Raw genomic sequence first — 23,547 nt, 5'->3', positions numbered from 1 at the left:
AATCTGACTTTCATATTCAAAGCATGAGAGAAAACCTTCTAAATCTTGAACAATAGTGATAAGAAAGCGTGAGATTTCATTAGAAATAAAGTATCACTGCATTGACTGTCTTTAAATACCATTTATTATTTAAAAACACTGATTCAGAAGGTAAGAAGCTATACATGCAAAAGAAGAAAAAACAAAAAATCAAATGGGCAATAAGCAAACCACAAAAACACCTCCCATAATTTAGTCACATAATCCTCTTGCCCTTTCATTCCACACTATTTGTTGCAAGGGATTGAACAAAGCAGGATCTACCCTGATAGCTATGAATTGATTATGTTAAAGGTTGGTTGAAGAAACTTATAGTTCATTTAGCTTCTGCTCTGTTTTTCAGCAGAAATAAGGTTCACTCTGAAACAATAGCAGAAGGGATTTGGTTGCTTATATAGTTGGTTTGGGTTCAGCGAGGGATGGAATTATATAAGTGAGAACAAGTAGAATAACATGAAACATAACAAAATTAGTAGAACTGTGAATCTGCTGTAGCAGTATGTACAAGTTACAGCCTAAATCAAGCTGCAAGGCAGAAGAAAATAATACAGAGGCCAAAACCTAAATACAACAGGGGAAAAATATACATCAACATGCCATTTTTCGGTTATAAAATGTTGAGTTGTGCAGCTTTACTGTACGGTTTGAAGAAGTTATCTGCACAGGACTTGGCATTAGCGTTTCAAGGACCGTATCTATCATCATAAAATTCTATGTTCTTGTACTTTTGGGATATTATTTCTGCTTGAACTTTTCTTGCAGTATCTGTTGCACAACCTACAAGAATGAGGATGGAAGTGCCTGCAAATCCTCGAAAGGCAGTCAAGTTTGTAACTTGTTCAACAACAGCTGGACCAGCAGCCAATATAGCCAAAAAACCAGAACCCAGGACAGATATCCTGCTGAGAACCTACATTGCAAGCCACAGTATGTAAATTATTGCAGAGGAGATTCTCAAGAATAAAAAACATTCCAGGATTCTGAAAGTACTCAACAAGAACTTATGGTGGCTTCTTCAATAGCTTAGATGATAATGAAAGCTAAAGCTATCAATCATAGGAAAGAATTACATTATGCAAGATCAAAATACTCGCACGTCATTCTGTGAAAAGGTTTATTGAGAGTAGGGACAGACAAACACTAGGGGAGATGGCTATTCCAATTGTAATTTAGTCCCAAATGGAGAGCGTTTTCAGACATCTAAGGAAATAAATGCTCATTATGTTTCACATTTCCAAACAACAGCTATGTTTCAACCAGCAATAATAAGATGTTACAATAACAAAGCATAATAAGATAACATTAAAATGCTGAACCTACTTGTTGGAGAAACATCCAAATAGTCTATGTAAATATAAATGAAAAGAACTCATAATTTAGCCCTCAAACTTCAGTTAAATATGCTATTGAGCCAGTCCATTTTTTTTTATTAAAAAAAAAAAACTATGATAATTTAATTTTCCCCCAAAGGAATGTTTTTACTCAGCTACATCTCCCCACCCCTTGCCTTTTCCTCTTTTCAAGTTTTTTTTAGCACATTTGATGGCCCCTATATTATAATCAAATGTGCAATTAGACCTTTCACAATTACTTTGTTCAATTGGTAATTAAAAAACCCCTTCCTTAACAATTAAGCCCTTCTGAGAATAAAATAATAAATTTAGTTGTTTTTTAGACCAATTGATTATTTTTTCAAAAAATATTTTACCATCCTATTCCCCACCCCATACATCGTTCCTTTTTCTCTTTTAGGTTTTGGCACATTTGAAGGATCCTATACTATAATCAAATATGCAATTAGATCTTCCATGATTATTTTGTTTCTGAGTATACTATAGAACTAGTTATGTCCTTTTGAGAATTATATAATAGAGAATTTTACTACTTAGTCCTTATAGGAATGGAAAATCATTTATTAGTCTTTCAGTTTTGAAAAATATATTAAAACGTCATTGAGATTAAAGTATCTATTAAACCTCCATTAGTTTTAACCGTTAAGTATTTTACTATTTAATTTTTATAGTATGGAAAAACTTATTAGTTGATCCCTAAGTTTTGTAAAAATATATATTAATTAGTTTCTATGTATTGAGAGTATTTTAGACTTTTTTGCAATAGTTAACAGTTAAAATTAATATAAATACTAATTAGTAGACTTTTTAAAATCTCGAAGATGTTCTAACGTATTTTTCAAAATTAAAAAACAAACTAACGAGTTTTTTCATACTATAAGGATGAAATAATAATTTTTCCTAAATAATATATAGGTTATATTTGACATGTATATAATTTTATTTTTCTTGAACACATTTTACCATTTTAATAATGTATGGCTTCTGCCTTTGGTCCATCTTGGAACACACAATGGAGTTCATTATGCATCAAAATTTTAACTAGGTCCCATTTCAATTATACATATGAAAATTGCCCTTAATATCCAAATCATCAAAGCCTTAGTCCATCACAAAATTACCTCCTTCCAAAGTTGTCCTCTATCCAAATGTTAATTATTTGATACACAAGTAAAAACGTTTGTATCGTCAAGAGTGGTCTAGGCTTTGTGTTTACAAAAGGGATGAGCATATCTCACCAAAAAGCAAGGAAATTACCGTTTTCAGATATGCAGCCGTACTTTTACCCGGTCGGACTAGTGGAATTGATGCACCTTGACGCTTCAACTGTTCGCTCACATCATCTGGGTCCAATTGTAGGAAGGTGTAATAATAGTTGAAGAAGGCAATTAATAGGATATTGGTCGGAAGATAGAAGGAACCTACAGAGATTTTTATCTGGTCAAATTAGGACTTAACAAACACTGAAGGAAATGAATTACAAATGCCAATTTCTGGCATAGCCATTTCTTTCATCATTGATCAGTTTTCCAGTTTAATTTCTGAATTGTGCCATTATAACTCTAACCATAAAATCATATGTTGTAACACTGCAAAATATCCAACCCTACCACAAAGTTCCCCAAAGTGGTATCCCAATCAACATAAACTAAAAGTTCGGAATATGGATGAAAATGAATTGAATCAAGCTTAATATGCCATTATCAACGCTCCGCTCAACTAAATAGCGGCACTGCTTGAGCTCAAGATATTTTTGAGTGATTATGATCAAGCCAGGCTTGTGACACATGCAAAATATTTTTCAGCACAATGCACATGGTTCTGTTAGCTTGACATTCAATTTCAAACCCCCAACTACAATAATGAAATTGAATGTAGAAGACTTTAAATTCAAGAGTACCATTTTAGAATAAGTGGTAGCCTATTTTATATTATATTGCAGCATTTCATTCAAAAGCACGTTCAATGATTCTTCTCAAGAAAATTAGAAATACATTGAGAATGCCTTGAATATTTGCTGATTTAGACAGGGGCCAACTTTAATTGCACATTAGCTGAAGGGTAAACGAATATTGATATACGCAAACATATTTGAAAGACAGTCAAAGACTGGAGCTCATGCTCCGCTTGAAAATGGCTCAAGTTCAGCTTGACAAAATCATGAAAAATCTTGAACAAGCTGAAAAGGGAATTGTGAGTTGTGACTGAATCAAACTTAATTTGCTCAAATCCCATTCCAGGCCTAGGTAAAAAGACAGGCTTACTTAGTACCTACTGTTGTCATTTGACATTTGATCAGCAATAAGTTGATGCTCAGTAGATGCAAAAATTTTATCCATTTATGCATCATGAGAAGTCCTTTAAATGAGATATTTAATTTCTAAATCTTGAAAAGAAATCATAAAAAAAGGAATAGAATAGTTCTGTTTGTGGTAAAAAAATTTATGAGAAACAGTTTGCTTCAAAACTAACACAAGTTCATATCTCAGCGAATAATACCAGCTAAAACCTCACCTCCCGGGTTCAAAGCCAATGCAGCTTTCTTCAGTGCAGAAATTCCGGTGAATCTTGCTAAAGTGCCAGGAAGAGCCAATGATGATGTAGAAAATATGATTGGCATAACTCCTGAACTATTTACCTGCTTAACCAAAACATTGTAGAAATGCAAATAATGAATATTACAAATAATAGAAATACAAAACATACACCTGCAAGTAGTATTCTCATTGTAAATGAAAGGAAGATAGCAGCAGATTAATTACTCTTGAATCCCACATCAGTTGTGGAAGGGGTAACGTGCCCCTTATATGGGTCATAAACACTCCTCCCCTTGAGCTAGCTTTTGGAGTGAGTTAGACCTGACCCAAATTTAACATGGTATCAAAGCTTCCCCATCCGATGTTGGGCCTCTCATAAATATGTCACGCACCAGTAAAAATTCTGGGCGTGAGGGAGTGCCTTGAATCCCACATCAGTTGCGGAAAGGGGTAATGCGCCTCTTATATGGGCATAGACACTCCTCCCCCTTAAGCTAGCTTTTCAGGTGAGTTAGGTCTGTCCCAAATTTAACAATTACTAATAAGCATAAATGATGGTATTTGGATTGCACTATAGCATCTTTATTTTCCTCCTTTGGTTCCTTTTCCTTCTGTTGGCTAATGAGGAGATCTTTAGGATATAATTGCAAAGATTAAAGGCTAATCTCATGCCATATTTTAGGATAAATTATAGGGCATAATTGTAGAGTTTTTATTCCTTTTAATTTCCTTATTAGCTTTAATTCTTTATGTATAAATTACATTGCACATAGCTTGTAAAGATAACTTTCTAAATTTTTCATGGTATCAAAGCTCTAACAATATTATTTGGTATAAGTCTTCCTGGTACTCCAGAGTTAGGTTTGAAAAATTTTGAAAAATTTTAGAGTATTCTTGTATTTTACTCTTAATCTTTACAAGTGATTTACATGATTATTTATACATAAAGAATTACAACTTAACAGGAAGTAAATAATTAAAAAATAATTACAAAGATAATAATCCGTAATCAAATCAAATCATATCACTAGAATAAGCAAATAAGTCAACACTCCCCCTCAAGTTGGTGCATAAATGTCTTAGATTATGATAGATTCGATTGTTGAGTCTTTTAGTAAATACATCCGCAAGTTGCCCAGTAGAAGTCGCATAAACTAAACTCAAGACATTGTCCATTAATTTTTCTTTTTAATGAAGTGCCGATCAATCTCAATATGCTTCGTTCGATCATATTGAACTAGATTTTATGCTATACTAATGGCAGCTTTATTGCCATAATACAAAGTTATATTGTCTCTCTCGGGCAACCAGAAAAGATTTCCACATACACTTCCTTCTCCAAGTCTCTGTGGAGGAATGCATTTTTCACATCAAATTGTTGTAGGTCCCAGTCAAAATTGGCAATGCAAGATAGCAATACTCTGATTGAGTTCATTTTGGCAACAAGGGTAAATGTCGCTCGGTAATCCACTCCATAAGTTTGAGTGTATCCTTAGACAACTAATCTGGCTTTGAATTTTTCAATTGATCCATCTGCTTTGTGTTCATAATGAACACCCATTTGCAACCAACTGATTTTTTTCTCCAGGTGAAAGAGACATCAACCCTCAAGTCTCATTTTTAGCCAAGACTTTCATTTCTTCAGTCATTGCTCACTTCCAATTAGAATCTTTGAGAGCTTTCTTCCAATCCTGTGGGATAGACACAGGATGGAGACATGGAATCATAAGAGAGAGTTAAAAATAGAGTGTTTTATGCAAGACTTGACTCCTATTCTTTGAGCAATTGGTTTACTTAGATCATCAATGGGCTCAAGATTTAGAGTTGACTCACCAAATGGAGAAGAGGAAGATTCATACACTGAGTAGGCTGCACAATGGCTTTTTCTGCTTCTGTTTTGTCTCTTCTTGAGTATCTCCTTAAATCTGGGTTATTGATGCGGAACCCAGGACCAACATGTGATCAAAAACCCCGTCACACAACTTGATAAAGAATAAGACAAAGATATCTTCCAGAAGGTTGCTCTACTACACCCCTAACCAACCAATGTGATTAGAAACATAGATAATCAAGCGATTCCAGCTTCGAGAACGCCACAAAAAATTCTTGATAAGTTAACTAAGCATGGAGGAGATCCATATTAGAACGACACAAGGTTAAACCTCGATAAGTTGCTAAATAATGGAGAAGAACCAAACATTGTTCAAAAAATCATCTTTATTCATTGGCTTTCCTCTGGCTGCCACCTGCCTTCAAACCCTAATTCTATTGTAGGGAGGTGTAATTACAATATAGGAAGGGTATCTAGTCAAATAGTCAAACCTGGATTACATTAAAGATCATTTTTCTAAATTATCTTAGAAAATCTCCTTCCTAAATGGGCTGCACGAATTTGGCTTTTAATATATGCCAAATTAATTTAAAACAAATCCCACAAAATACTAAAATACCAAAATAATAAAATTGGTCTAAATGCAATTTGGCCATACATGCATTATGCGATTTGAAATTGCATTGTGCGTCCACATGTGTTGAAAAGAGTGTGACTTGTTTCCTTATTCTCCCATGCTTCCCAATATAGTTCTCATCTCGTAAGCCTTGAATTAAGCAATGGTAACTTGATTTGTCATAATTTGGAGTCTCCCATTTTAAATCTTTGAAGCATCGTATTATTTCCTTACTCGTATCAGTTATCCAAACATCTTATTATTTTTTCCTGATCACCAATGGTCTCCCCCTGTATAGTAGTCTCCTCTAGAGTTATAGGACTAAGAATCATCTCCTCTCTCATTATTTTCCCCCTAAAAAGGTGATGGGGTAGTACTGAAGTAAGATTTAATCACTCTAAATGTAACATCCATACTAACAAAATATTTTTCTAGATGGAGGGTGGTAATATTTGTAACCTTTATGTATGGGAGAGTACCTAACAAACACACATTTAAGAGTCCTCGGATCGAACTTCCCACTTGTCCTAGTATGAATAAAACACGTACATCCAAACACCATTGGTGGAATAGTATAAATATTTTTTCCTTGTAGCACCTCTAAAGGGCTTTTAAAGGCAAGAAATTTAAGAGACATTCTATTAATGAGATAAACTGCAGCAAAGACTGCATTTCTCTAATAGATTTTTGGAAGATTTGTGATGAAAAGGAGAGATCGGACTACTTTCAATAAGTGCCTATTTTTTCTTTCAGCAACACTATTTTGGACACTAGTGTAAAGACAACTAGTTTGATGCAATATACATGTACTTTATACCATTATCAGTTCTTAAATCTTTTATCTTAACATCAAATTGAGTACAAACAATTTTGTGAAAGAATTGAAAGCAAGAAAACACATCACTCATTGCTTTTATTAAGAGTGATTTACAATTTAGTCCCTGGGTATTGCCATTATTAACAAGTCGGTCCCTGTATTTTTAGAAACCTATTAAAACGTCCTTATGTTTTATTTCCGTCAACGAAATAGTCCTTCCGTACTATTTTCCGTTAAAATTAGATAAAGGAGGAGAGAGAAAATTTTTAAAATCCAATTTTACCCTCAAATAAAACCATTTATTTAGTCCTTGTATATTGTAATTATTAACAAGTTAGTCCTTACATTTTCAAAAATCTATTAAAATATTTTTATCTTTTTTCATATCTATTAAAACGTCCTTATTATTTTTTTCCATCAATGAAATAGTCCCTATCTTTTCTCACATCTATTAAAACATCCTTATCGTTTATTTAAGTCAACGAAATAGTCCCTCCTCATCGTTTCTTTCTGTCAACGAAATCGTCCCTCCCTATATTTTTAGAAATATATTAAAACGTCCTTATTGTTTCTTCTTCTCCTTCTGCTTCTTCTTCTTCTTCCCGAGGTGAATTCAAACTTAAATTCCCTTCCAACATATATAAGTCATTATATAGTCTATCATTGCCAATCCTCGTCCCAGTTTGAAGGTTCTGAATAACACAATGGTAAGGAAAAAATTAAATTTTATAATTTTACAGTTAAGCACTTTGGTGAGAGCACTAACAGATAAAAGATTAATAAGGAAATAAGAAATAGGAAAAACAGATGATAGCTTGATATTTGGAGTACAAACAATAGAATTGGTTCTAAAAACAGGAGCGAAAGAACCATCGACTATTCTGAAAATATCTTTTTGTAGACATGGAAGATAATTAAGAAAGCCTTTAGAGAAGTCCGTCATATGTCTATTTGCGTGAGAGCAATATCAATAGATGAAATGAAAGCATTATCAGAGGACTTTACATTTTCCACACTAGTCACTTTCTTGTCCGCCATTTCAAAGAGAAGAAAAAACTACCTTTTTTCTGTCAAAACCATGGTTTTAAATCGCAGTCGAGGCTGTGTTTGCAGTCGCGATTAACGGAAATAGGCTGTAACGTAACGGTAACGTAACAGTAACGACCTAGAGCTACGCAAATTTTTCAAAAAAATTTGCAAAGTTCATAAATGAAATGATATTGATTAGATTTAATTCAGAACAATGTATACAAATGCATAATAAACATAAATACATGACATGTAGATTATTTAACTTAAGTTAAACATCATATGGTTTAAAATATGAAAAACCAACATAATTTTTATAGATCGAGTAAACTAATAGTTCAAAGTACAATTTTAACTCAAAACTAACACTTTAATCCACAATTTTCTTTAAAAAAAAAGGAAAAAACAACAATTAAAAACTAAAATACATAAAATTTAACTAACTTTTTAGAAGAAATAAGATTGGAAATACAATACTTTATGATGGATCTAAGCTTATATGAGAAATATGTAGGAAAGATTGAAATTTGAAAGAGAAAGGGAAGAGAAAATTTAAAAAATATAGCCTTTGAAGCTGTTGAAAAGTGTAAAAACTAATAAAACTGAGAATAGATGATAGGAGAGGAAGGATATAAAAGAATTTCAATTACTGGTAAAGGCAGTTACCGTTACTTCACCGTCGGTAACAACCATTACCATTACGTAACAGCCGTAACGGCTACAAATCAAGGAAGGCCGTTGTATAACGGGGTAACAGGTAATGACCCCCCCTCCAAAAAAAAACCCATTACATAATGGCCATTACGTAACGGCCGTTATTTAAAACTATGGTCAAAACAGGTAAAGAATTATTATTCAACAGAGAAGTAGGGGCGAAAAGGCATGGGACTGGACTGGTTAGAGGCGCGACATGAAAGGGATGTCGCTAGAAAGGAGCGCTAAGACTGTGGTGACGCGTGAGCTCACGCTCGTGGCCGAAACAGAGGCACATTGCTGGGAAAGGCCAGAAATCCAATGGGTAATATGGGCGGTGTCGGTTAACTCCTTCTATAGAGTTGCCTAGAAGCTTGACCTATAAAAATCCTAATTCTGTTAACAGTGCTAGGAATTCTTATACCAAATAATGTTGGCAAAGCTATGATACCATGAAGAATTTTGAGAGGAATTTTTTTTTCTATTCCAATTGAATTGATCTTTACAAGGTTTTGAGTATTTATACACAAAAAATCAACATAAATTAAAAATATTTACAATAAGAATAAAATCTCTATAATAAAGTCTAATTAGGATCCCAAAAATCTGAATCCTCCTAATTATGAATCTTCTATATTAATCAACAATAGTGCTTATCAAAACTTTTGGGTATGCATTATGATACATTGAAATAGGGGGTTTCGAATATCTATTTCAATTTCTTTTACATGATCCTTCCCATGGTATAAAAGCAAAAAGGCAAAGTACGCTTAAATGGTGCCTTCAAAAATTGAATTGCATTTTTCTTTTAGCAAGCTTAAATGATTCATTGAGAAATTGGACTGCCTTTTTCTTCTCTATTTTCCTTTTCTTTCTCTATTTTAATGGGTCATGGGACTGTTAAATCTTGATTTTAGGATAAGTATTATGAATATAAATATTATTAGTCTTAATTATTAAAGTTTTTTATTTATTAAATCTTAAATAATGTGTATTATATTAAAAAATTAGCATATAATTAATTTAATAAACATATCAGACAATAATTATATGACATAAATTTATTTTATTTTACTTATATAATGTATTCTACGGCCGTACTCTAGTCCTTAACATAGGAGAAAACAATGGAAGACCATGATGATTATGACTGCCAAACCAAGCAATGGATATGCTTGAGTAAAAAATATCAAATCAAAGTGGGGCAATGGCATATGCTCTAATGTTGAAATAAGAAAATAAATAAGTGAAATGTTTATAAATTAATTTTTCAATTATTTGCTCAATTGAAAACTAATTGAGATAAAACCAAATGCATGTGCAGTCATCAACAAGAATCATAAATTATGAAAGGACATCAAGATTTTCAAGTCTGAAAAAATACAAGCTGGAACTTGGAATACAAACCTTAAATGGGAGGTAAGCAGATTTTTGAAGTCCACTTCTGCTGGTGTATCTTGATGCATAGTTTAGTGGAATCTTTCTCTCTGCTTCCTGAAACCCTTGTTTTGACATTTGTTAATGTTTATTTCTTCTTAGAAGTCAACTTTTTCCCAAATAAATCAGCGGTTACCTGAACATAGACAATTCCAAGGACTAAAAGGAAGAAAGAGATGATGATCGTCACAAGCCCAACATAGTTACCATCTTGAAAAGCCTGTGCAACTGTCCTACCAAAAGATGCTGGCAAATAGGAAATAATGCTTGTGAATATTAAAAGAGAGGTGCCATTGCCAAGTTTTAGGTCAGAGATTCGTTCCCCAATGTAGGTTGTAAAACCAGAACCAAGTGTCAGTAAAGTAACAGATGTCAGAACCCACTGCGTACTGAAGTCATTGACATAGGGTCTAAGGTAAAGAACTTGGCCAATTGCCTGTAATGAAAAAACAAATGTCCAAGAAGATGTTACATATATGAACAAGCACTGTAAGTCTGTAAGATGGAAAATTAATCTAACTGGCATTTTATTATGTACATTACCAGGTACTGAAGATGAAACATTGGTTTGGATTAAATTTCAGACAATATATAGTAAGTGTAACTTTCTCCATACACTGATTCATAATGCTAACCACTTGTCTAATTTAAATAGTCCAAATCAATTTGTAAAGAACTTTTTCTTTCAGGTAAACAATTTTACCTCTTTGGATGATTAAGAGAAAACTTTCTGCATATGATGGACACCTTAATGTTCTTCCATTGATATTACACAATCACCCATTTTATCAATCAGGGAATCCTTTTTTAGTAAAAGTTCTAAACCACTGATTTGTACCCTTCAAATTTTAATTTACCCTAAGCAAGCATGTATACCTTGATACAAAATTCTTCCATCAAACAACCAAAAATGATGGAATTCAATAGAATGTCGAGTTCCATGTTAGTTCATGAAGAATTTTGAGAAAATTTAGAGTATTCTTGTATTTCACTCTTAATCTTTACAATTGGTCTACATGACTATTTATACACAAAGAATTATATCTAAACAGGAAGCAGATAATCAAATAATAATTACAGAGATAATTAAGGATCCTAATCAAATCAAATCAAATCATATCCCTAGAATCAGCTAGGATCAATAAATAAGTCAACACTCCCCCTCAAGTTGGTGCAAAGATGTCGCACATGCCCAACTTGCAAATCAGATTATGGTAGATTTTGTTGTTGAGCCTTTTAGTAAACACATCCGCAAGTTGCCTAGTAGAAGTCACATGAACTAGGCTCAAGATACCGTCTGTTAATTTTTCTTTAATGAAATGCCGATCAATTTCAATGTGCTTGCGTCCTGTCATGTTGGACTGGATTTTGTACTATACTTATAGCAGCTTTATTGTTACAATATAAAGTTATCTTGTCTCTCTCGGGCAACCTCAACTCCCTCAAGAACTTCTGCAACCATAAGAGTTCACACACACCTTGGGCCATTGCTCTGTATTCTGTTTCAGCACTTGACCGAGCAACAACACTTTGTTTTTTGCTCCTCCAGTTAACAAGGTTCCCTCCCACAACTGTGCAGTAGCCAGAGGTGGATCTCCTGTTATCGAGAGATCATGCCCAACCTGTATCTGTGAAAGCTTCAACTCGGAGGTGACCATGTTTAGAGTAAAGAAGCCCTTTCCCTGGCGCAGACTTTACGTATCTCAAGATGCGAAGTATAGTCTGCATATGAATCTTGCGAGTGTCATGCATGAATTGGCTGACTAAGCTAACAGCATAAGCTATATCCGGTCGAGTGTGTGAAAGATAAATCAATCTTCCTACCAATCTCTGGTATCTTCCAATATCCATGGACTCACCAGTTCCTGCTTCCAGCTTGTGATTACTTTCAATGGGAGATTTTGCTGGTTTACACCCCATCATATCAGTTTCTTCCAAAAGATCCAGAATGTATTTTCTTTGGAAGATGAAAATTCCTTTTTCTGATCTAGTCACCTCGATACCTAGGAAATATTGCAGTTTTCCTAGATCTTTGATTTCAAATTCCTGAGTCAACAACCTCTTTAGTTGAGCCATTTCCTCTTTGTCGTCACTATATCATCAACATACACAATAAGAAGGGTGATATTACCCTTGTGATGTTTGATAAACAGAGTGTGATCAACATTGCTTTGTTGGTAACCAAAAGACATCATGGCTCTGCTAAACCTATCAAACCAAGCTCTGGGAGATTGTTTTAGCCCATACAAAGCCTTTTTTAACCTGCACACCTTTCCTTGTGTCTTCTCATCAATGAACCCAGAAGGAATTTTCCATGAACACTTCTTCCTCTAAATCTCCCTAAAGGAAAGCATTCTTCACATCAAACTGTTGCAAGTCTCAGTCCAAGTTGGCTGCGCAAGATAACAGAACTCTGATTGAGTTCATTTTTGCAACTTGGGCAAATATCTCTTGGTAATCCATTACCTAGCAACCAATCTGGCCTTAAATCGTTCAATTGTACAATCAACTTTGTGTTTCACTGTGAACACCCATTTACAACCAATGAGTTTCTTTCCAGGTGGGAGAGTGACAAGTTCCCAGGTTTCATTTTTAGCCAATGTTTTCATCTCTTCAATCATTGCTCCCTTCCATTCAGGATCTGCAAGAGCTTTCTTTCAATCCTGTGGAATAGACACAGAGGAAATAGATAAGGCAAATGCTCTATAGGAAGGAGACAAGAATTCATAAGAAATAAAGTTAGAAATAGGGTGCTTAGTACAAAATCTGACCCCTTTTCTTTGTGCAATAGGTTTATCTAAGTCATTGGAGCATTCAAGAGTGGTGGGTAACTCACCAGAAGAAGATTCTTGATTGGGTAACTCACCAAAACTTCTTGATTGGGTAACTCACCAGAAGAAGATTCTTGACTCTGAGTAGACTGCATAATGGATTCTTCTACCTTGTCTCTCCTCGAATACCTTCTCAAATCTGACTTGTCCAAACGACCAATTCTCTCTTCCTGATTGGACATCTCCCCCTGTCTACTAGAACTCAAACTCTCTAGTTGAACCATATCATTCAAAATCACAAAATTCGGGATCACCTCTTCTTGTTCATTATTCTCCCTCTGAAGAGATGAATGGGTGGTACTGAAGTAGGGTTCAGTTTCTCGGAAGGTAACATCCATACTGACCAAGTATTTCCTAGAGGGAGAGTGATAACACTTATATCCTTTCTGTGTCAGAGAATACCCAACAAACACACATTTAAGGGCTTTGGAATCCAATTTCTCTGTCGTCCTAGTATGGACAAAGCAAACACACTCAAATACTTTTGGTGGAACAATGTATGAATTCTTACCTTGTAGAACCGCCAAAGGACTCATAAAGTCAAGAGTCTTGAGAGGCATTCTATTGATAAGACAAGTAGATACAAGGATTGCATCTCCCCAATATGCTTTGGGTAGATTCATGGTGAACATAAGAGATTGAGCTACCTCCAATAGATGCCTATTTTTCCTCTTAGCAATGCTTTTGAGCACTAGTATAAGGACAACTAGTCTGGTGTACTATCCCATTACTCTCCAAATAAGCAGAAAGTCTACTATCCATGTATTCTCTTCCATTGTCAGTTCTCAAAATTTTCACCTTAATATCAAATTGAGTACAAACCATCTTATGAAAGGATTGAAAACAAGAAAAGGCATCGCTTTTAGCTTTAATCAAATAGGCCCAAGTCATTTGAGTGCAACAATCAATAAATGTAACAAACCATCGATTACCAGATAAAGAGACAGTTTGAGTAGGCCCCCAAACATCAGAATGAATAGTCGCAAAAGGAATTTGAATTTTATTATGACTCAAAGGATAGGATGTCCTAGTGTGTTTAGCATACTCACAAGCATCACAAAATAGAGAACCAAACTGAGTTCTAGCAAACAAATTAGGATAAAGTTTTTCTAAGACAAAAAATGATGGATGCCCTAACCGCCTGTGCAACTGTATTATTTCCTGATTGACATCCTTATTTTCTCCAAAACAAGCTTGAAATATAGAAAAACCTGGATCACCCTTCAACATGTATAAGCCATCATGCAGCCTACCATTGTCAATTCTCTTCCCGGTGCGAAGATCCTGAATAACACAATGATCAGGAAAGAATTCAATTTTACAGTTAAGGGCATTGGTGATAGCACTGACAGATAAAAAGTTGACAGGAAAGTAGGGAACATGGAGGACAAATGATAATTTAATGTTGGATATGCAAATAACAGAACCTGTTCCGAATATGGGAGTAAAAGAGCCATCAGCAATTCTAACACCTTCTTTGGTTATAGAAGGAAAATAATTGAGAAAGTCTTTAGAAGAGCCTGCCATATGTCTATTCGCATCAAAATAGATAATCCATGGAATATTATTAAGAGAGGAAGCATTATCTGACTTTACAAAGTTAGATGTGGCACTGAAAGATGAGTAATCAGAGTTAGGAATCGAGACTCTTTTACCTTCTGCTATCAACACCCTTTTACCTTCTGCTATCAACACCCTTTTACCTTCTGCCATGGTAAAGGTTTATGAACTGTGACAGAATAGGAGGTATCCAAGGTTGTATACACAAGAGAGCCCAATCGATTCATCAAAATACCGGGTAGCAACACAGGAAGGTCAAAAAGATGGGATGACAGATCGGCGATTCTCCTGGTGCCGACGGTGAGAGGAGAAAAGGCTCCTAGATGGGTTAGTACCAAAAAGGTAGATCTAGGGTTTTGAAACCCTAAAGAGAAAAAATTGAATTTGAGCCCTAAAATCAGGAAAAGGCTCTGATATTTGAAGAATTTTGGAAAAATTTAGAGTATTCTTGTATTTCACTCTTAATCTTTACAATTGGTTTATATGACTATTTATACACAAAGAATTATATCTAAACAGGAAGCAAATAATCAAATAATAATTACAGAGATAATTAAGGATCCTAATCAAATCATATCCCTAGAATCAGCTAGGATCAGTAAATAAGTCAACAGTTCATGTTACCTAACCTGTTCAAGCACTGTTCAAGAATTCACTAAAATTCTTCCATCAAAGAACCACTGTTCAAGGCCTCTTAGTTCATGTTAGCTAACCTCTTATTCAGTAGAATGTTGAGTTGCATACCTGTACTATAGCAAACCCAACTGAAGCATATTGAGTATACTGGAGAACTTTCTTTCTTCCAGCTTCACCTTCTCTTTTCTGAAGATCTTGTAACTTGGGGTAAACTTGAGCAAGAAGCTGAAACACAATCTGTGCATTGATGAAGGGAACAATACCAAGGGAGCATATTCCAAGTCTACCAATGCCTCCACCAGAAAATGAATCCAAAGTGCTCAATAAGCTATTCTGATCTAAATTTCCAGCAAAAGCATCTCTGTTTACCCCACCAAGAGGTATATATATTCCAAGACGGGAAAGAGCCAAGAACCCTAGAAGCTTGAGAAACTTTCCCGGCAATGGGCCTTTAAAGAAGTCCCCAAAATCAATGGAACTGTCTTCAATTGCAGCTGCAAATGTAGAACAATTCTGCTTAATTTCTAAGAGTTAATAATATAATTTGCGACTTGAATACTAGTACAAAAATGGAAAACAGACCTGCAACCCCTCGAGCTGAAGGCTTATCCTTTTTTGTACTTGAGGCACTCTCAAATATTGGATATAACAAAGCTAGTACACTTTCCCAAGCAGAATTTAGGCCACAGTATTCATCTGAATTAATACCCAGGGGATCAAAGACTGAACTCTCATAGCTGCGAAGGAATAACAGTCATCAAGAGAGAGAAATATTACAATAAATGCAAAATAAACAGATTTGTAGTAAATGTTCAGAAGAGAAAAACAAAAGACTTAGTTTGTTAATTACTATCTTAAATACAAAAGTACTGATTCAAGTATGATTGAAGTTTACTAATTGAAGTTTTCAACACCCCTGAAACACAGCATCTGAAACCAAGTCTAGTTCAGGAATTTTGATCCAATTTTGAAGAAAAACAGCAGAAGTACTTCAAGTTACATTCTAGTTCAGACATACAATGAATAGGTCTTCACATTGAGATATTGAATAGACTTCCCAACCCACTGGGCCACACTGCTTAGTGACGAGTGAGAAAATGGCGACTGCTAATGCAATCACATAATCGAAGAATATATGTATTAAGCAAGAAGAAATTATAAATGCCTAGCAGTTTTTAGTTTTTCTTTTTTTTTCAAATTCTTCTTTTCTTTTCTGAAGTTTGAAGTCTAAACAAGAAGGAAACTAGAAAGAGAATGCATAGAAACCATGAAGAACGAAAAGAAACCATGTATAGCAATGAATATGCGAGTCAGAGAATCTCAATAATGGAATAAAAATTGGGTTGTTTGCCTGTATTTAAAAGATTAGCAAAGTTAGTAAGATCAATTCAAGAAGGTGCACTATTTGTAATTACATGTTTTCCAAAAGAAGAAACCTTACAGAAGGGAAACTGATCGGGGAAATGAAATAATGTCATAATATATAAAACAAATATAAGTGTAGTTTCCTCATTCCAAAAAAAAAAAATTGTGCATAAAATGAAATTAAGGGATGTAACATGAATGAAACATCTACCTAAAAGCATCAAGAATATTAAAATACTCATTCCAAAGGTGGGGAAGTCAGAAGGATATAAAATAAAAAATACCTAAAAAAAAAACATACTCGTTCAAGCTAGCTTTCTTTCACATTAGTTCAGATTAAGTATAACAAATAATTGATATTCTCCTGCAGGGTTTACACTAGTTATTCTACAAGATACTATAGTTAAATAAATTTTCTCCAACTGAGAAGGGTTTTGTCATTAAGGTTCTTATACCTTATTTTATTTTTTGCCCCCCCTCGAAGTCCAAAACGTCATAATTCTCTTTCAAATCAACGCTATTTGTGATTTAATTGGACGCTATACCAAAGATAGAAATCAATCACCGAATAATTTCGATAATAAAATCTCGGCAGCTCAATTTCTGTCTTTCATTAATCTACAAAGGCACATTTAAGTCGAACGGCCACACTGATTTTGAAAAACACTTCTAGCTACCTGGTTTTGAAGTTGCAATCCTGCATATATTAACTAAACATTTCAAAAATTAACACTTTTGAATTACACAAGTCTAGCATTTACGATCCCGAAGCTCTAATTTGATAGGTAGACTTGACCCTTTTTGTCGTCCCAGTCAAATTCTTTTCAGTTCCACTCAGAACTCCTACTCCAATTATTCATTAATGGTATCCCCGTCGCCCTTATAGCAAAAACCAACTACGCCATTTAGGAGAAAATTACAAGCAATTCAATTAATGAATGAAGGAAGCTGAAAAATGGGAATATAAAGCAAAAACTGAAAAGGGAATCCAAAAGAAAGTAGTACCTTTTGGAATTAAAGCCAGTGTTCCAGGTCCTGGTGGTGCTGGGTTTGCTTTGGATAGAGAAGGTGGCTCTGCAAACAGAGGTTTTGAGTCTGAGAGAAGGTTTGGAGAGATTGAGATTAGACAGAGATGAGAGGTTGAAACTAATGGGGGAGTAAGGGCATGCTTCTCTCACTGTTATCAACATCTTCGTTGTGCTATCCTTTGGCTTCTCTCCAGGTTTTTTCCCTCTATACCACTCTGCGATTTTAATTCTAGTGGTGTTCTCTAGGAGCTGAACTCGCGTACGGATTACCTTTTTATGATTTATTTTTGGGCTATTGGAATCTCCGAGCTTAATTAATTCACACTGATATTTAAAAGCTTCAATTTTGAATAAACGTTTGAATTTGTTACTATTATAGAAGTTGGGTAAATTAAATTTAGAAAAGTTAATCTTTTTGAGATTTTGGGTGATTAATAAAATAGATTTTAAAATAAATATTTTTATTTTAACAATATCAATTTTTATCAATTTTATTATTTATCTTCCATTTCCATTTATATATATATTATATATCAATGAAAATCTAAAATATGAAGTAAAACATAACTTTATACATTAAAGTGATTTTTTATTTTATTTAATATTCTTAATGTGAAATAAAATTTTTATATACATGTATAAATATTTAATAAAATATTTTAATATGTAAAACTTATATTTGATATTTTATGAAATTATTTGTAATAAATATTTATTATATATAATATATTTATCCTTACATATAATAAATATAAAATATATTTCTTTCCGTATAAAATTTAAATTAAAGAATCACATTTTTATTAATAAAAAATTTTAGAAATTATATTATAATTTAATGATAATTTTTTTAAATCCAGTTTAGTTCTATTGGCTATGACTATAATAAATTTAAATATTTTAGTTGTATTATCTAAAATTTTAAATTTTTATATTAATATGAACGTTTAGATTTTTTTTATTCAATAGCCCTCAATTGTTTTTCATTTCTTATTAATTTATTAAATATATTAATTTTCATTTAAATTCAATTTTTTTTAAAGAGTACAAGAAATTAGAGTGGATTACAAAGAAGTTTTTGCTCATGTCTAAACTTGATACAATCATATTAGTGGTGATTTTGGCAACACAACATTCCTAGCAAAATTTTCAAATGGATGTGAAATCAACATTCCTTTATGGAGATTTAAAAGAATAGGTATTTATTGATTAACCTTCTGGTTATGTAAAAAAATGGATATAAGTGTATGGTGTACAAGTTAAAGAAGCCATTATACAAGTTAAAACAAGCTCCAAGAGCTTGATTTAGCCATATAGATGCTTATTTCATAAATATTGGTTTTAAGAAATGTCCCTATGAGCATATTCTTTATGTAAAAGTTAATGGTGTAAATATTAGTATCGTATGGTGTAAATATTAGTATTGTATGCTTATACATGGATGATCTAATTTTTATTGGGAATATTGAAGAAATACTTGATAAATTTAAGGAACCCATAATGAAGGAATTTGATGGCTAATCTTGGGTTAATGCATTATTTTTTGGGCATAGAAGTGAAACAATTTGCTGCTTTAACTTTTTGTTTCATTAAAAAAAATATGCTTAACAAATTTTAGACAGATTTAGAATGAAGAATTACAATACTACCAATAGTATTTTAAAATTGAGGAAGACACTCAAGAAAGATCTTGGAGGAAAGAAGATTGATAATACTTATTACAAACAAATTATGGAGAGTTTGATGTACTCGATTTAAAATGAATGCAGCTGTCTCCAAGGCATAATCCCAAAACGATAAAGGGAGATTTTTTTGACTCATCATAGATCGAAACATATCTAATAAAGTTCAATTTCTCCTTTCAGAAACACCATTCCATTTTGGAGTTCCTGGAGGAGTTAATTATGAAACAATCTCACAATTTCTAAGATGTTCATCAAACTTTTGGCTCAAATATCCACCACCTCGATCAGATCAAAGCATTTTAATAGTTTTACCAAGTTGATTTTGCACTTCATTTTGAAAAGTTCTAAACATTTCAAAAGATTCATGTTTATGTTTCATTAGGTAGACATAGCCATACCTACTGAAATCATCAGCGAATATAATGAAGTACTGATAACCTCCCCTAGCACTAATGCTTAGTGTACCAAATACATCTGTATGTACTAAGCCCAATAAGTCTGAAGCCCTTTGACCTTGTCCAGTAAAAGGGTCTTTTGTCATCTTACCAAGTAAACAAGATTCACAATTTTCAAATGATTCAAAATCAAATGAATCTAATAAATCATCCTTATGGAGTTTAGATATGCGATTCTCATTTATATGGCTAAGACGAAAATACGATAAATATGTTGGGTTAAACTCATTTGGCTTAGTTTTCTTAGAAGTTATGTTATAGATATTATTGTCTCTAGAATCATCTAAATTAAGGACATAAAGGCTGTCATATAAATTTACAATACAATAAAGTAAATCATCTTTATTATAAATAGAGCATTTCTTATTCTTAATGAGAAATGAAAAATCTTCATCATCCAAAATAGAAACTGAAATAATATTCCTACTCAAAGTAGGAACATAAAAGCAATTGTTCAAAATTGACAAAAGTCCATTAGGCTAAACAAGTTCATAAGTCCCTATAGCTAACGCAACAACTTTTGCTCCATTGCCTACACGTAGGTCCACATCGCCCCTTTTCAGCTTTCTACTCCTTTTGAGATCACATTAGTAAAAATGTGAGAACCACATCCAGTATCTAATACCCATGAAAGTAGAAGTAGATAAATTAATATCTATAACATAAATACCTAAAGTCATAGTCTCACTATCCTTCTTCTTCTTGCACTCATCCAAATAGAGCTTGAAATTTCTCTTCCAATGCCCTGGTTCCTTGCAATGGAAGCAGACTTCTTCCTTAGGAACTATTTCCTCAGGAGCTTTTGCCTTGGCTTACTGTTTAGGCTTACCTCATCCCTTAGGCCCATTACCACCTTTAGACTTGGGCTTCCATTTCTTTTTCATGGGCTTACCCTTATTGACATTTAAAATTTAGGTAGGCTTTTTCTTGACATTCACCTCAGCAGTCTTTAGCATCCTATGCAGCTCAGGAATGGATTTTTTCTATGTTGTTCATGTTATAGTTCATGATAAACTGAGAAAAACTGTCAAGTAAAGAATGTAGGATCAAATCCGTGGAGATTTCTAAACTCAGAGGATAGCCAAGCCTAGCAAGGTGATCAATATAGCGTTTCATCTTCAAAACATGAGCATTAACAGGTTCACCTTTAGCCATTTTGCAATCATGCAATGCAATGGTGGTTTCATACCTATCCTGCCTAGCTTGCTGTTGGAAATGCTGTTTGAGATAAACAATCATCTCGTAAGCCTCAAGGTGCTTCAGGTCCTTCTGAAGTTCTAGGCATATAGTTGCCAACATAAGACATCCAATATCGTTGAAATCACCCACATGCTTCTTATGCTTGTTCTTAACAGCATTAGAAGCATCAGTAGGAGGTGGTTCAGGGACAGCTTCATCAAGCACATAGGACTTTTTCTCTTGCTTGAGAACAATTCTCAAGTTCCTAAAACAGTCAAAAAAATTGGTCCTATTTTCTTTCAGTTTATCCTTGTAACGACCCGTAAACCGGACCGCTACCGGCGCTAGGATCCAGATCGGCATAAGGCCGCCGGGACCCGTAGCAAGCCTACTATGCATCCTGTACAGTTGGTATAATCCCAAACATGATCAAACATTTCCATAAAATATTTAAAACTTTACCTTTACCAAGCTTGACCTGTGTATGCACTATGACTGAACTCATAGAACCCCTAGGGTCAGCATACCCTATGTCAAACTCGGTCCAACACATATATCAACATAATGTAAAACTCATGTACAAAGCGATTATCCAACTCGGGCCAAGCACAATACTATAACTCTGAACACATTACATAATATCATTTTACAATACAATTCTTTTACATCATTACATAACCTTACGTTACATCATGTCCACTACTAATCTATTACACATCATAACCATAGCCATATCCTGTTGACTTCTTGGACTATCTCTGACCCTGCAAACCTAGGGTTAGGGGAGAGGGGTGAGCTATAAAGCCCAGTGAGCAGAACGATAATAAAAATCATTTGAACATATGCTTTCATGAAATGCATCACATCACAAACATATCACATCAAGGATGAACTCGTCACCACTAGCCCTCCACAAATCGTAACATGTCCAACTGTGCCAGGGGCGATAAGGCCACGCCTGGTCTTTTCTTACATAACTCATATCATAACATGTCCAACTATGCCAGGGGCTGTAATACCCGGCTAGACTCCAGTATCGGAATTCCTACCGTCCGGTGGAATCTCGGATGTCGGAAGCCTCTAGTAGGGTAGAAACATGTTTTCATAAAATGTTTTAAAGTATTTCATGGTTTTAAATATGAGTTTTTGCATGAAAATAGCTTTGGAGGAAAACCCAGGTTCGGCCGCCGAAAGTCAAGTTCGGCCGCCGAACATGCATGCATTTTGGAGGCACGTTAGGCCCCCGAAAGCATGAGTGAGGGAAGTCCAGGTTCGGCCGCCGAACCTCATGTTCGGCCGCCGAACATGGCATGCATGCGGAGGCACATTCGGCCCCCGAACGTGGTCTGGCCAGCCACTATAAAAGGGTCCCTTAGCCGAAAACGGGCGAGCTTTTCCCCATTTTCGGCCCAGGTGAGCTTTCCGCCGTCCCTCACCCATTTTTGACGTTCTTCCTCTAAATATTTCAAGATTTTCACTTGTTTTCACTTGGTTTGGAAGATTTAAGCTTTTGAAACAAGTTTTGGAGCCTTGGGAACTCAGGAACTCATTTTCGTGGATCTCCAAGTTTAGGTCGTCTCCCTCTCGATCTTCAAGAGGTAAGAGCCGATCTTAAGCTCCTCATGTGTTTTAAGTAAGTTTTAAGTGATTTTATGGGATAGAATGGCATGTATAGGGTTGTATGAGTTTTTAAGCAAATGTTAGGTTTTATGTGATTTATGAACAATGTGGCATGTTTGAGTATGCTTGAAGTGTTGTAGTTGGGGTATTTGATGTTTTGAGGCCCCTAGGATCTTGTATGCATGTTTTAAGTGAGGTATATGCATGATTGGGGAGTTTGGAGGCAAAAATGCACAGAGGAACCGAGTTTCTGCCCTTTGGCAGAGACCAGGTTCGGCAGCCGAAGGCACTTTCGGCCGCCGAACATGGCTGGGGAGGCAGGCCTTTCGGCTGCCGAAGTTGCCCCCGAAAAGAGACTTTCGTCTCTGTCTGGGACTTTCGGCCGCCGAAGGTGCCGCCGAAAGTGCCCTGTTCAGCCATTTCATGCATATTTTTAGGTGATGTTTTCAGGATGTTTTAGGGGGTTTTTGGGGGATATATTAGAGTTATGTCTATGTATGTTTGGTCCCTCATTGGAATCCACCTGTGTAGGTTCGGACCCGAGGAACCAAGGACCCCAGCAGTGAGCCAGCTGCTACAGAGTTTGTCAGAGTCGGCCAGAGGTGAGTGGAACTAAGCTTAACCTTTTAAATTAAGAAATGAACTGCTTTTATCATGCTTCATGCATCATGATCATATTATAGGTTGTTTGCATTAGAATTCACGACTATGCCGCATTGTATTGTTATGATAGATGATAGTGGATGGACATTAGGATGATTCATTAGCCTTCTATATACGAAGTCCTGTGGTGCCCATAATAGGGCCGGGCAATACGAAGACCTGTGGTGCCCATAA

General features: G+C 34.7%; 1 protein-coding gene across 2 annotated transcripts; it reads right to left on the bottom strand.

Moving 5' to 3' along the window:
• Positions 1-488: 488 nt before the first annotated feature.
• On the bottom strand, positions 489-18,072 carry LOC110617660 (preprotein translocase subunit SCY1, chloroplastic). Of its 2 annotated transcripts, none has more exons than XM_043957650.1 (8): positions 17,749-18,072; positions 15,961-16,115; positions 15,487-15,872; positions 10,488-10,787; positions 10,322-10,408; positions 3,891-4,029; positions 2,649-2,812; positions 489-949 (listed from the first exon to the last, which is right to left on the bottom strand). In XM_043957650.1, the coding sequence occupies exons 1-8, from the start codon at positions 17,931-17,933 to the stop codon at positions 722-724; spliced, it is 1,644 nt and encodes a 547-aa protein (XP_043813585.1). In that variant the 5' UTR covers positions 17,934-18,072; the 3' UTR covers positions 489-721. The 2 variants fall into 2 exon arrangements, with proteins under 2 accessions (XP_043813585.1, XP_021616295.1); XM_021760603.2 differs by having other exon boundaries at positions 3,906-4,029.
• Positions 18,073-23,547: the final 5,475 nt, after the last annotated feature.

Source organism: Manihot esculenta, chromosome 6, assembly GCF_001659605.2.
Source record: "Manihot esculenta cultivar AM560-2 chromosome 6, M.esculenta_v8, whole genome shotgun sequence".
Lineage (NCBI taxonomy): Eukaryota > Viridiplantae > Streptophyta > Magnoliopsida > Malpighiales > Euphorbiaceae > Manihot > Manihot esculenta.
Note: the sequence above shows the minus strand (reverse complement) of the source record. Positions and strands in the feature narration are given on the sequence as shown.

Excerpts from the sequence above, each read along its gene's own strand:
- LOC110617660 (XM_043957650.1), bottom strand. The coding sequence starts at position 17,933 with ATGTTGATAACAGTGAGAGAAGCATGCCCTTACTCCCCCATTAGTTTC. Across the intron at positions 10,409-10,487 it reads TTGGAATTGTCTATGTTCAG|GAAGCAGAGAGAAAGATTCC; the intron begins GTAACCGCTGAT and ends CAAGGGTTTCAG. Across the intron at positions 4,030-10,321 it reads CTGCTTACCTCCCATTTAAG|GTAAATAGTTCAGGAGTTAT; the intron begins GTTTGTATTCCA and ends TTGGTTAAGCAG.